The sequence below is a fragment of the Helicoverpa armigera genome, chromosome 14 (genome assembly GCF_030705265.1).
Source record: "Helicoverpa armigera isolate CAAS_96S chromosome 14, ASM3070526v1, whole genome shotgun sequence".
Lineage (NCBI taxonomy): Eukaryota > Metazoa > Arthropoda > Insecta > Lepidoptera > Noctuidae > Helicoverpa > Helicoverpa armigera.
The window spans coordinates 1,484,539-1,500,543 of NC_087133.1; the positions used below are offsets into that span (position 1 = coordinate 1,484,539).

Here is a 16,005-nt window from a genome sequence, read left to right on the forward strand (position 1 = left end):
GTGCCGCGCGCGCGCACCAACCTCCTACAGCGCGCGCCCCTGACGCGTGCACTGCGCACGCTCAATGCGATGTCGGAATCGGGACAAATTGATATATTTAATTGTACTCTGAATGAATTCACAAGAGTAGTGTACTGTACCTGCTCTAATATAATTAATGTTTAATTTTTAAGTGTGTAGAGTAGTTTAGATTAAGTATCTGTAAAATTGTCAATACACTATTGCATTAGGTTCTCCTGTAATGATAGTTGTATTTTGTGATAAATAAATAAATAAATAAATAAACAAGTAAATAGACTATTACAACAGGTTATATTAAGTACTGAAAACAAAAACACATCAACATTAGGTGAATAGTATATGTATAACTAGATGTACCATGTAAGTAAGTATAGTTTGAAAACTGCGCACCATTTTCTTGTCCTTCGTAAGTTCAGTGACACAACAGCAGTCTAGTATGCCGTCCTACCTGAGATGAATGCGATGTGGCGCGATGCGAAGATGTCAATGCTGAAATTCTGTCATAGTAAGTAGTTACTCGTATGATTAAATTGACTTGTACACATTTATCTATTGTCTAGGACGAAAAAAAGAGTACAAAGAGTCCTAAAGTAGGATAAAACGAATCCAATAAACAATTTTAAGTTTAATACACATACGAAGTATGTAACAGGTTATAAGTAGAAAAGCGATGAGGAAAATTATCAACTTAACCTTACCAACCGTATTCATCTGTTCTATTCATTCAAATATAAAAGGCAATGCCACAGAAGTCTTAGCAAAGGGCAGTGCTAAACTACAGGATCCTGTTATGGTTGGACTGAATAGAAACTGAAAAAATCTAGTTGCTACCGGCCACCACCAACGAAGCTACACGCACATACCACACAGGACATTGTCTCTCAAACAATACTAGAAACTACTGTATACTCAAAGATTTGCACGAGACCCCCCGGACGAGATACGAACGCATATTTGCTGAACAAACATGTATAACTTATCTTAGTCGTAAATATTATTTAACTACTACGTTAAATGGACATATGTGACAGTATCTAGATGTTACTATGATATGCCCGACTAAAAATATAGAACAGATTTATTTTTGGGAACAGAATTTTCCATCGAGGTCTTTTCAGAGTGTTGATTTTTCAGCAGCGATTTACTTTTGGGCAGGTTTCACTAAAAGTTAATATAGGTATATGCATGTACGTACATGTATGATACAAAGATGAATAATTACGTTATTATTTGGTCTTCAGATAAATCAGTTTCTTAATTTCACCAAACCCACAAATATAAGTTTTCTTAGTAACCCTTGTAGTTATGAATTATCACGTTCAATGTTTAAAGTAAACAGTTATTTAAAGAAAAACGGACATTCGTGTTTGGCGGTAAACATGGACGGACATGACTACTAAATTGGTTAGTAGGATTAGGTACCTATGCATGCAGAAAATTAATAACCAAAGGACCAATCAGGATTGGGAGCTGGAATGTTGCACTAAACCCTTTTACATCATACAGTTTCATTATTACATATAATATAACATTTGATATGCTTTTATATAACTTTACATATACCTACGTAGGTACTTTGATTTAAGAAGAGGTATTAATAGAAATCAGTATAACTAGTAAAGTCTAATATACTTGCAAAATGATTACCCTACTTAGGACCTGTCAGTCAACAACTAGTGCCCTTTGATCAATATCATATCCTTTTATTGATATTATTTACAGTCAAGGGTAGCAACACTGTTTTTATTGGCATTATAACAATGTATCAATTAATTTATGTATTGGAAATCAATTCAGAATGTTGAATAAATTCATCAAAAAGGAAGAACATCTTCAATGATAGCATAGCAATATTAGCATACATAGCAATTGATTTTCCTTCTCCTCGCTTTCTTTTTTCTTCGTCCAAATTCCAAACTCCCTGTAACAAAAGACTCCAGCAGTCCGAAATCTAAATAATTTCCTTCACTACACAAACAAAATTAATAAAATAAATAAAAAACCCACCACCAGCTGTCAGGCGTAACTGTATGTAAACACAGCTACAGCTCTCAAACTATTTGCCTACATCTCTCTTAGCTTTTCCGCAAACAGCCTAGAACAAACTATATACTTATAGAGAAGTAGCTACCATGGAGAATAAAAAGGAAAGGGAGATGTCATAACGCAAAATCTTCTAAGAAACCAGCGCCAAAAATGCGGGTGTTCGGCGGACGAAGGATGTTACTAGCGATCACCGTGATATGCTGTATTTGGAACCCGCCTCATTTCCTTTTTTAAATAAAATCACCAATCAATCTTTGACAGATTGGTTTTGATTTGACAATCAACACGAACGCTTCGTTAGTTCTAGTAAGTGATCACCTACCAGACGTTACATTGACCTTCAGGTCCCCAAGACACAGGCAGTGCCTAGTCGGGGGACCACAGAACTTAAAAAAATGTCTCCCTAGAATAGTTACACAGTACTAGGAATTGCTTTAGTCTTAAGTAAGATTGTAAATGTAACTGTGGATAAATAAAGATTACAATGTCACCATTTCAGTAAAATTGTCTCAAAAGGGCTTCAGCGTGTTGGCTTCGGCCCCACGTTCGCCTCCCAAAAATCCGGGACTCTATAGGCCCAAGGTCTGGTAGAGACATAAAAAAATACCTCTATGAAGGCGCCTGATCAACCTTCCTTGTGTCATCTCCGTTATCATTCTTTCCTCTGTGGTAGCAACGAATAACGGCGTAACGATGACTACAAACTAAGATTTGAGATAATTTCTGACGTATTTGTTACAATATATATAAGGAGAGCAGATGAGAGAGTACCGTTATAGGAGATATCGTAGTAGACGCAACCAGTGCGCAAGAGTACCTGTAATTGCAATATATTTTAATTAATTACAGTTGTAATTGGATATTTTTTGGTAAGGCTGCACATATTAAATGAAATTAAATAAGATATTTATTAATTAATACAACTTTAATTGCTTTCTTAAAACACTATGTATTTTGGTATTTAAAAAATAGGTCTTGGTCTAGCAGATGATAGCATGAGGTCACGAGTTCGATGCTCGTACAGTTATAAATTGTTTCATCAGGAAAGTCTAAAATAAAGACAAAAATAAGATATTAGTTAAAGGATAAAAAAAATAAAAAAAGAACTTAAAATTAAATTAGTTATACTTTTTATTGATAAATATAAGTATAACATACCCCGTTCCAGCCTTCAATTTCAAAAAACTTTTCTCATTCCTGCGAAAATCGTAACATAGTTGTCTTTATTCATGCAGTCTTCAAATTATTGATGATGAATTATCTTATTCCTGGTATTAATTCTTTAAAATAGGCACTTAATGTCATTAAAAAAATTCAAACCTTTCCTAAAATAAGGTCCTTAAAAGTTTCAATATTTATTTCAACACCCATCCGTTATATTGAAAAATCTTTTTTTTTTTTACAAACGCTTCCTTTTTTGAAGTTCAAAGAACTGATTTGAAATGATGAACGAATCCATCTACCCCTGCCTTATATTAGGTGATCATTACGCCTATCGGTGCAAGAAATATCTAGTAACAGCAATAAACAAACACAGACATGAATTCAAATTAAAAATAAACTTAATTCTCGTGTAAATATTTTAACAACGGTGTCAAATTCTAGTCTGTTCTGCCACATTCCTCTCGAATGAATGAGAGTATAGTGTAGTAATATTACTATTGGAATTTGGAACTTATCCATCAATTATTAATTAGTTTTCAAATAAAATTGACATAGATGCATGTTCGTAATTATTTTTGGACTGGATCATTCGTGCCTAAAAACGTAAAATCGTACTAACAAAGCTTCACACCCTAATTTTGACCCACAAAACAAAAAAAAAATTAGGCCAATACCAATTGCAAACTTAGGACTAAACGACCAACTTCAAGAACTGCAAAAAAAACTTACGAACAAAATCAATTTGATCAATATAGGGAATTCCGATCACGACTTCCCTGACTCAGTTTACAGAAGATAACCAATTTATAATTGTACTCAAGGTGCAGCTACTGTTGACTTTCTTATCAGATGACGTTTCTACATAAGCCGTTGCATTAGAACGCATAATGCATCTGACAATGACAGTCTGGGTGCTAAAGTTACCTCTGTTTTATTTGCAGATACTACAATGTGTAAGACTACTACCAAAGAGTTTGAGGTCGCGGAGACGGGGAAGAAGAAACCGTATACTGCTTCTGTTGAAGAGGCGTTGTCTATGACTGGTTAGTATAGTACCAGAATATATTTAGGTGCCAGACTATACAGCTAACCTGAAGTTTCTTGCTTCCAATAAAAATAAGAAATATTGACATGAACCTGGAACTAGGTTAAGTGACTGATAAAGGAGAAGTATGTTGACTGATGAAAATAGTTTAACTGGTTTCAGCTGTCCTCTTTATGGCCAATCACCCAAAAATCTCTCATTCGAATTTAAAGCACCCCAATTTGTTATCCAAGTTATCGACGAGACAGTGACTTGCTAATTCAAAAACGATTTGGATAAGTAGACAGCATATAAGACCTCATATCTTATCCTTAAATCTAAGTCTCGTCTTTCGTCGCCTATTTGGATCCCCCTTTTAAACATTAACTAACATTCTTTCACCCTACAACATAATTGTTCTCAGGTTTCGGCAAGTACAACTTCGGTCTCCTCCTAGTATGCAGCTGGACGCTACAGGCAATGGGCATGGACATGTTTGGCACCAGCTTCGTGGTGGCGGCAGCTGTCTGCGACCTGGAGCTCACGCTGCAGCAGAGGGCGTTGCTTACTGCTATGCCGCTGTTAGGTAAGTGGCGTTTCAACAAGAACAGTTAACTTAGCCTAGTATACTTATTTTGAGACGCCAAGAACAGTAGACTTGGTTAGATAATAGGCTACGGAAAATATACTTATAATTGGAATTAAAGACAACTCTAGGGTCAACTACACTGGGATCATAACAATTGATTCTTAAGCTGTCCTAAGCCAAGAATCACCGGTTTTTAGCCATAGCACCCATTGACAGCTCGCGGTCAGTGGATGCCGTTGACCTGGTGGGGTACAGAGATGAATAAAAAATTGAATATCTGTTCATGGTTATAGTTCCAATTCATCTTTGTCTTGTGTATTTAAATCGGAATTATCTCACCTTTATTCATATATCTTACCATGACCTCATTTCCAGGTGTGGTGGCAGGAGCTCAACTCTGGGGCTATGTCTCCGACACAAAGGGACGGAGGCTGACGCTCGTGCTGTCCATGTCAATCGGCTTCGTGTTTGCAGCCCTCAGCAGCTTGTCTCCCAACTGGCAGACCATGGCTGTTCTCAAACTGATCTCTTCTACTTTGTAAGTATTTAGCTTGCTGTGCCCGACTGGGTCCATAATTGTATCTAACCACTAGCTTTGTATACATTATGGAATGCTATAAAGTTGTTGAGGATTGAGCTTTGCTTGCCTGAACCATATGTATTAACTGCGAATAGATCTCTGAAGACTAACGGTGATTTTGTAACTTTTGTACCTATTCATTGATTTGCGATTATATTATTGATGGACTTTGGACATTAGACCCATATTTCAATTGCATCGTAATTACGGATAAAAAGATTATCGAAATCCTCAGAATGTGATTGGGACGACATTCGCAAGACAGAAGGAGGATTAAATAAGTGACTTGGTTAATAGAGTCCCAAAAAATTAAGTTTCGCTTAGTTTGAGTAATCTTCTAATTTACAAGTATTATTTAATTAAGAAGTGGGAGGCCCTTTAAAATATGTTTACCAGAAGTTATACGTATTGTAACTAAACAAATATTATTCACAAATTCAGTTTTTCCCACGTTATCTGAACTCGTCATGCAACTACGATGGAGCATCACGGAATATCACGCGACGACTGTCTCCATACAAAAATAGCGCCTTTCTTAAGCTTAAAATAACATGAAGGTATTAGAGGAACGGAAATATACAAATCTTGTCTTATTTTTAACTTGCTCGTTTCTGTATTTTGATTAAAAGTGGAATTTTTCACTTAGCAATCTTAATAGTCCATAGAACCTTATTCTCTAGTAACAATTGTAAGTTTATGAGGACTAACATAAGACAAATTAATATCAATACATGTAGTTATGATGATGAGTATTCTACGATTCTTTTAGGGTTTTTTTGAATTAATGAACGAAAAGGAAAGTCTAAAATCCTTGTTCCGACTGGTTAAATCATAAAACTGTCGAAATGTAGTGTTGTGCTGGCCTGGAAACCACTTTCAGATAAATTATCGTCTAGACCACATAATAATTCAACTATTTTTCCTGCCGATAAAAATAGATTCGAGACGTTTCATAATACTATATGAATAAGGCTCGCGTCACAGACTCGGCGGTGAAAATATACGTCATGGAACTTACGATATCCTTATCATATTATGCAAAGATTCTTGAGTAGCAAGTATTTATACAGAGATAACAAAACCCCCTGGCGAGACAAAGAGATAACTGATAAGCAAACAATACATTCTATTTATATTAATGTCAATAATATGCTAAAAGTAAATGGCAAATATGTGGTGCGATCTGCATTTGTTTTGTTGCGTTTTTTTTTAATATTTGAAACTGACCTAGGGTAACAGAATTGGTGAATTAAGAGCAGATTTTTTTTTTTGTCTCATGACGGCTATGCTAGTGTATGATTCTAGGTTCTATTTACCTACGTGTTACCTTATTGGGATTTCCCAATCGTAATTACTTTGACACGAGATTTAGTTATTTGTTGCCACTGAGCACATTATATGGAATTAAGAATATGCTTGCAAATACATCAGCAATTTTCTTTTGTTTAACAATAACTTTTGGCTTATTATTTTTTTCTTCTGGTAGCTCTCCAAAGTCAAAGGTTATTATTTCATGGACACTTATTACAGGTTCTTACCAGTAGCGGCGTAAGGGGGGGGGCGGAGGGGGCGGTCCGCCCCGGGTGCCACGTCTCGGGGGGTGCCATCTTGGTCGGCACATATCTGCATGACCAGGATGGTGCTGGCAGAAGGGACTAGTCAAGCCTAGATTCGCTACCATTTACTGCGCGTTATACAAATTTTAAACAAAACTGCAACAGTACTGACAGGGGTGTCACCCTTCTCAATCCGACTGTCACCCCTCTCTTGTATTTTTTCTTTTACCTGATTATTTACATTAATTTCTCAAAGTTAGAAAAAAAATCCGCTCGCTTCGCTCGCGGTTTTTTATTAATTTATAATTTCTTCTGCGCTTACTTTTTGAGTCCTCGATCTAACAAAAAGCTAAAGCCCCGAAGTAGCAAAAACAACTGACGCTCGCTTCGGTCACGGTTTCTTTTTATATGTGCTTAATTCTGAGTTAAAGAGAGTTCCCAAACCAACAATTAGAAAATTCTCTTTACCGTGGATATTTCTAAGCAGTTTAGGTGCTATTTGTAAGCTGCGGAGGACTTTTGTGCCCCAAAACTAAAAAAATTTCGCGCTCGCTACGCTCGCAGCTTGTTCACTCTACAGTGCTTTTTTTTCAAACTTGTTTGAGTACCTAGGGTTCCAAAACTGTAAAATTTCGCGCTCGGTACGCTCGCAGCTTCTTCACTTTGCAGTAATTTTTTTGTCAAAAACACCAAAAATTACTCCATAAAGTACTATTGTGGTCAAAAACTCCAAAAATTTCGCGCTCGCTCCGCTCGCGCCTTTCACTTTACACTGGTTTTTTCTTATTTCTTTAATATCTTTGCGCCCCAAAAATCTAAAATTTCGCGCTCGCTCTGCTCGCGGCTTCTTCACTTTACGGTTTTTTTTCAAACTTCTTTGGGTAGTGTTGAGTTCCAAAAATCAAAAATATATAACAAAGGCATGTTTGGGTTCAATTGTGTCCTAAAACCCAAAAAATTCTAGTTACTACGTGATTATTTTTGTCGTATTTGGGGGGGGGGAGTGCTCAATAGGTAGTCCGCCCCGGGTGCCACCCGATGCTACGCCGCCACTGGTTCTTACAACTATCTACCTAATACAATATTTTTATCCTCCCTCAGTACGTCAGCCAGCAACTCCGGCGCATACACCTTGCTCGGAGAGAGTTGTTCTGAGCGCGCTCGCGGCCGTGCCATGTTGCTCTGCACATGCGCTCTCATGTGCTCACAGGCTACTGTCGCTGGTAAGCAAGTTTTACTTATGTAATAACCATAATATAATGAAACCCTTCTATTTCCATAGTGGGGTATTCTATTACTTAAAAAAAATACTTGTTATTTATTACGATACCTACATGTATTAACTTCTTTAAATTTTGTTGCAGTTTACATTCTTTTTTCTAGTGTTTTATTTGAGAGGGTCATGTCTTATGTAACTGTTGCGAGAATTTGTAAATTCATTGAATGTTATAATCGAAGAATGATTTGATACATAACTTAACCCACTGAAATAAAACAAATCCGAATGAGAACCTAATTCATTTTATGCAATCGTATAAAAACAAATCATCATAAGCATAATCAGTTGTACTCAAAGGACTAGCTGATAACATAAACTACAATAGTGATTACCATTTTCACCATGCTAACAAAATAACTCAACTTCCAGTCTTCGCCTACCCAATCCTACCTCTCGGCTTCGCGTACCACATCGACTTCCTGGGCATCACGTACCGTCCATGGCGTCTCCTTGCGCTGGTGATGTCTCTCCCCTGTGCGACGACCGCGTGCCTGTTGCAGTTGTTCCACGAGAGCCCCAAGTTCCTCGTCTCCCATGGCCGGTTGGATGAAGCCCTGGATGTCCTGAAGAGCATCTATGCGACTAACACTGGCAATGCGGCTGATAGTTTTCCTGTGAGTATAATTATTGAAACACTATCATTTAAATAATCTATCTGGATTATGTAAGGGAGACTAGATAAGTAGAAAGATAAAAGGATTCCGTCGCTAGAAACGCACAGGGCACTCAATAAGCTGACAACATTTTTGAGATCAAACTAATTCTGATCCTGTTATCCTTCATTTCATATGTCAATGGCAAACCTTTCAATCATAGTGTTCTTTTTCAGGTAAAAAAGCTATTGGAAGACTCTGAAAACCAGTCCACCGAAGCTAAGGTTTCGTTCTTCAGGTCGGTTTGGCAGCAGACGGTACCTCTCTTCAGGGCACCGTTGTTGAAGGAGACTCTCAGGCTCTTCTACCTCGTTGCTGTTATTTACATGACGTGAGTATTTCATTAATATGAAGCATCATCATCATATCAGCCTATTGCCGTACACTGCTGAACGTCGGCCTCCCCCAGTGAGTGCCAATGTTAACGATCCAGGTCTTGTTCATAAATACCTCATTTACTTAATTTATTTGCAATTTTTGTCCAATATTTTTCTGACAATGCTAACTAATACTTACTGGTCCTTCAAACCAGATACTAAAACCATCAAAAAATCAAACGATTTATTTCTTTTCCAGTGGCAGTGGCTTCATCCTCTGGTTGCCCTACATCATGAACAACCTGTTCTTCGTCTTGGAAGCTGGTGGTGGTGACGGCATGAACCTGTGTGCTGTTATCAAGTACCCATCTGTAGCTGGATTTACTAGTGGAAATATGACGGTGAGACAAACTATTAATCATAAGAATAACCCGTTACTCCCGTCCCCAGTAATCAATAATTTTGACTATCGTTCATATTTTATCTATCATTCATATTATAATTGATTGCTATCATTCATATTATATCTATGAATATCCCACATATACATATATACATTACACATATTGGGCCACAATATTGTTATCACTCACCCTTATTGTTAACTTATCAGTATGTATTGTATATTGTGATTGTTAATTGTCCCTAAATAAATAAAATAAATAAAATAAAATCATATTGATCTTTGCCTCAACCTTTGCATGGTAACTATACAATGCAGACAAAGCACACACATATCGCGACTACCATACACGCTCAAATTATCCGCCATAGACATCGTTACTTAAGATGACCTCATGGGCTAAAAAATTGCACTAATAAAATCTTCTAATCCTTCCAGAAATACCTCAAAACCATGACTTTATATCTCCTTTTCCAGGACGTAGAAATCTGCGACGATACGATCCAGAACACAACCCTATTCTCCGCCATGACATACGGCGCCTTAGCCAGCTGTTCCAACCTGGTTCTCTCCCTCACGTGCGGCAGTCGGAAGCGTCTCGCCATGATCTGCATCATGGCCATGTCGGCCATAGCAGCTATCCTGTTGAATGTCGTAGCTGTGCCTTTGGCGGGAGGAATATTCTTCTTCTTCTTCCTCATGTGTGCGCTGTCTATGGGCATCTTGAGTGTCTACTTCGTGGAGTTGTATCCGACTTCTTTGAGGTGAGTTTGTAATGTTTATAATGGTAATGGTTAAATGCCGGATCGATAATAATCATAGTTATACTTACCTACCTTGTAAAACACTGGTACTCAGCTGCGTCCGGTGAGACTGGAAGCCGACCCCAACATAGTTGGTAAAGGGCTCGGGAGATGATGACTTACATAGGAGGGTAGCGTAGTTTACCTAACGTATTTAACGCAGCTTATCTATCCATTGTTTTACAGATCAATCAATAGATAAGTTGTAGAAAGCCACAATAAGCCATTATCTGTGCTGTAGGGATTACTACCTTTATCAATAATCTTACTTCCGATTGATTAGCAAAACAATGGAAAATCTCTAGACAACTAGATAGTAATTTTATGAGCAATGCATATATTAGGCATCGTTGCCATCATATAGCAACAGGCATGTACTTGTTCATACATGTAAGAATTATGGAAAATTATTGCGAAATCTTTAAGCTTCAAGGCCTGATTGGTTCATGAGTTTTAAATGAAATATTTGATATTTCATCACCCATAATCATTACCCATAGATAATCTATAGGTTGGATGTGTCATTGTGGCATATTAATTTGAATTTCATAGTAAGATAACGATAATAATGGTTATTGGTATCTCATGAGTCTTCATTACTTATAAGGATGTGGATTTTTGTACTTTTTTCTTTTTAACAAAAGTACTGGATCCAATACTCCAATAATTATATATTTTATAGGCTAGTTTTGTCTGGGGTAAAAGGAGTAGGTTCTTCGGGAAGCGGATAAAAGTACTGGTAGAAGCTAGTTAAGAAATATTCTGATTAAAGTAGGTGCTAGATTGTTTCTTTTTGGATTCTTTGGTTCATTCGGTTTGCCCGGGTAACTGGGTTGAAGACGTCAGATAACCAGTCGCTTCTTGTAAAGCACTGGTACTCATCTGAATCCGGTTAGACTGGAAGCCGACCCCAACATAGTTGGAAAAATGGCTCGGAGGATGATGGTTATTTATCATGAATGAAATAAAATTCATATTTACCTCTATATGTATCTGTTACAGAGGGATGGTGTCTTGTCTGTCTGTGATGCTGGGCAGACTGAGCGCGTTTTTGGGAGTGAATGCAATAGGAGCCCTGATCTCTACCAGCTGTGAAGCTACCTTCTATGGCTGGTCCTTGTTATTGATGAGTAAGTTATCTTACATTACCAATATTTTAAAGTTAGAGGATTTTTCGCTTGTTCCCTAAAGTATTTGAAATTAATGAACAAAGTTGAAAAATATTTCACTGTTGGAAATTAAGATTCTCTAGGTACCCCCTCCTCTAGGTCGACATATGCTATATTTTATTCAGTTGAGGGAAACAATTTCCCGGGAACAAAGTCGTGGTGGCCTAGTGGGCAAAGAACCAACCTCTCGAGTATGAGGGCGCGGGTTCGATTCCAGGTCAGGCAAGTACCAATGCAACTTTTCTAAGTTTGTATGTACTTTCTAAGTATCTTAGACACCAATGACTGTGTTTCGGATGGCACGTTAAACTGTAGGTCTCGGCTGTCATTGAACATCCTTGGCAGTCGTTACGGGTAGTCAGAAGCCAGTAAGTCTGACACCAGTTTAACCAAGGGGTATCGAGTTGCCCGGGTAACTGGGTTGAGGAGGTCAGATAAGCAGTCGCTTCTTGTAAAGCACTGGTACTCAGCTGAATCCGGTTAGACTGGAAGCCGACCCCAACATAGTTTGGGGAAAAGGCTCGGAGGATGACGAGGATGAGGGAAACATATTTTTTTCGGGACGCTGGTGATAACTAGGGCTAGATATAAAAAAAATAGATCGATTGTCATATAGTCAAATTAATAAAAACAAGTGTCATCCATAACGTGTGAAAAATAACTTTAATCATTCTTAAAAGATTATTAGTTATCAGATAACTTATTGATTGACTAATTTCAAGGTTTTACATAAATACACCTAGCAAAGTACTAGATAGGTACAAGTTTTTCATACAGGTTTTTACTTGTATTTTATTGGCTTTTATGACATATTTGACGATATTTTTTTGAATGATATTTTTGACGTTCATAAGTGCTTGTAAAGGCCCAAATGATTTGTTTTTTTTTTTTAATTTTTTGTCTGTGACTTATAATTTTTTTGGTCCTTTTTAGGTGCAATAGCAGTGGCCTGGTTCCTTCCTCGGGACAAAGCTCCTAAGCAGTGAAGATCATCACCTCATTGGATCTCCAGAAGACTGAAAATACTTACTCTTAGATATTTAGTGTGAATGAGCTAGAATGATTTGTTCCCATGGAGAAACAAATGACTAGCGGAGATGTCATAACGTAAAATTTTCTAAGAAAGTAGCGCGCCAAAATGAGAGTGTTCGGGGGACGAAGAACGTCCATTAGAAGTAGCCCATTTTTTTCAAAATAAGACCAATCTTTGAAAGATTGATTGATACAAGGAACCCGAACACCTCGTTTGTTCTAGTAACTGATCACGCCTAACTTAAGTTATATTGACTCTACAAACAGGTGCCTGACATACCTACCTTTCTTATGGTATCTCCGCTATCTTTCCTTCCTCCATGTTTGTTCCTGAAAAGCGACTGACTGATAATTTTATTGAATGCATTTGTTTAGTTTTAGAAATCGTAAGGGTAACTTAGATATCTCAATATGTTTACTGTACTGTTACAGCCTTTTTATCGTACCACTGCTGGGCTGCGGCCTTCTCTCACATGGAGAAGGATTGAGCATTAATCACCACGCTTGCTCAATGCGGGTTGGTGATTTCAGACTTAATAGTCCAGGTTTCCTCAAGATGTTTTCCTTCACCTTTTTATCAGCCATTGGTGTCCAAGATATACTTAGAAACTGTAACACTAGTGTAATTTTTACTCTTCTTGTACTCGGAAGATTGTAAGATAACCTGGATTTCAAAAGTCTGGAATCGTCACACAGTCCTCCGTAGTCATTTAATGCTCATTCCTTCTCTGTGTGAGAAGAGGTCTGAGCCTCTTCTGTCATCATCCTTCGAGCCTTTTCCCAACTATGTTGGGGTCGGCTTCCAGTCTAACCGGATTCAGCTGAGTACCAGTGCTTTACCCGGGCAACCCGATACCGCTTAGTTAGACTGGTGTCAGACTTACTGAGCCTCTTCTGTGTGAGATTATTATATCTGTATTTGTATTTAAGCATAAGTTACGTTATTTTTGTTTTAATGTACCTGATAAGGTCTTGAAATTAATATATCTACGTAAATGTAATAAACATTGTGTTTATTGTTATAATACAGAATGTTTTTTATTTAAGTGATTATTGAATATTAATTAAACGGACTGTTAATATACAATCTTTTTTGTTTGCCACTTGGAGAAACCTTTGAAATTATAAACAGATTCATGGATTTCCAATTTATATAGATTAAACGGCACTTTGTCGGAAATTGAAAACCAACATTTACTTAAGTAATTTTACAATAAATACTAAAAAAATGACTGGTGTGTCGTCGTGTACCTGAATGAGATATTAGGATTGTTGCATACTAAGTATCATATCTACCTACTCCGTTTAGTGAAGTCCTTAGAGTGAAAAATCTTGAAGTTTGTACTCAAAGAAACCACGGGCGTAATGGGCGTAGAATCAACATAATTGAAATAAAATTATTATTAAATATAATTATAATTTATTTTATAATTATTATTATATAAAATTATTCCAACAAATTCTCGTGGTTTGATCCGCGATTCTACCCCGTAACCTGGCTTATAAGCAACGAGTACAATTTTATTAATATCGTTTCAAAAGGAAACGATATTACTCCAAAAATAGAGAATAGTAATAGTAATGATCTATAGTCCCGAGGTCTGGTAGAGACAAAAGTAAACTTAGAAATGCACTGAGTCAGTACTTATGTATCGTCGTGTAACGAAACCATAGCGCGATTCAGATTCTCACTCCCAAGGTACAGCGCCATCTATTATAGGACAATAGTAAACAATATGCGACCTAAGTGTAGTAAAGTATAGTTAGGTAGTTAACTTAATTGCAGTTTTTCTATACGACCATAGGTACTACTATACCTATGTGAAAAATATTAGCGTTTACTCACTGGGACATTCGAGTGTGGTTCGACTTGGGTTTAATCAAAATGGTTGTCAAAATAGAGAATTTCACACGATCCTACGGCGTTTGTATCCTGTAACCTGGCTTTTATTAGCATTGTACCTACAATTTTTACCCGACTGCCAAAGAAGGAGGGTAATGTTTTTCGAGTGTATGTAAGTATGTATGTATGTATGTATGTATGTATGTCTGTTCCTTTGTGACCTCCTGTAGCCTAAACGGCTTGATGGATTTTGATGTATGAGGTATCGTTAGATTTGTCTTGATTACGGGAGTGTCATAGGATACATTTTATCCTAAAAGTCCCACGGGATATTTTTTCTAAATTTCCCTTTAAAAAAATATGTATGCGGTATCATTAGATTCATTTCAATCACGGGAGTAATTAATATAGGATACGTTTTTTCTCAAAATTCCCACGGGAACATGTTAATTCTGCGTCAACGCAAAGCAACTCATGCGTTAGCAAGCAAAAAGCGATTCTTTTGGCGATACAATCACGTCGTCTTGATCAAATGCATGAACGTCGTCTTGATCGTCTTGAACGTCGCATTGGCGGTAAATTTATGTTGCGGAGTAACATCACTCGTAATCTAAAGCCAAATGTCGTCGAAATAATTTAAAATGGTACTTACATATACATAGTCTTCTACATCTACAACATTTTCGTTAAATAAAACAGCTAAAAGTTATAAATAAAGAATTATTATTAAAAACAAAATACCCGACTGCACACTAAAAAAAGAGTAAAACAAGCCCCACAATAATATTGATCAATACAACTTTACTGAATATAATTTATAAATATTGATGGAAAGCATCGCAGGCGGGGACCACCTTGACCGCCACCAACGAAAATTCTGCTAAATGGTGCACAACCGAAATGACTATAAATAAGCCTCTGTTGGTCCCCGCCTGCGATGCTTTCCATCAATATTTATAAATTATATTCAGTAAAGTTGTATTGATCAATATTATTGTGGGGCTTGTTTTACTCTTTTTTTAGTGTGCAGTCGGGTATTTTGTTTTTTTAATAATAATTCTATTAATATCGTTTCAAAAGGAAACGATATTCCAAAAATAGTAATTTTTGTACCTACTAATACTGATAAAAGAAATATACTGAGCCCGCCGTCTCCGTCAGTACTTATGTCTCGGCGTGTAACGAAACCATAGCGCGATTCAGATTCTCGCTCCCTAGGTGCAGCGCCATCTATTATAGGACAATAGTAAACATTGTGCGACCTAAGTATTATAGGTATTCAACTTAACATCATTTTTCTATGGGATCATTACTACCAAGTCGACGTAGAACAAAGAAACAGGAAAAAAGAACAAAGACATGGACTTGTAAAAAAAATATTGGTTTAATAACTTACTGGAACTTTCGAGTGTTATTCCGTTCAAAATGCCAAAATGGCTATCGAAATAGGGATAGAATTTCACAATAGAGAATGTGTAGTTTAAGTTTATTTATTTCATACATTTCTCGTGGTTTCATCCACGATC

General features: G+C 37.0%; 1 protein-coding gene across 1 annotated transcript; it reads left to right on the forward strand.

Annotated features, from left to right (window-relative positions):
- Positions 1–2,846: 2,846 nt before the first annotated feature.
- On the forward strand, positions 2,847–13,737 carry LOC110371628 (synaptic vesicle glycoprotein 2C). The gene is made up of 11 exons (XM_064037909.1): positions 2,847–2,934; positions 4,172–4,274; positions 4,680–4,841; positions 5,220–5,382; positions 8,082–8,203; positions 8,629–8,873; positions 9,089–9,243; positions 9,489–9,630; positions 10,110–10,396; positions 11,438–11,565; positions 12,538–13,737. Exons 2-11 carry the CDS (start codon positions 4,181–4,183, stop codon positions 12,588–12,590), a joined length of 1,551 nt encoding a protein of 516 aa, XP_063893979.1. The 5' UTR covers positions 2,847–2,934; positions 4,172–4,180; the 3' UTR covers positions 12,591–13,737.
- The last annotated feature ends 2,268 nt before the right edge of the window (positions 13,738–16,005 follow it).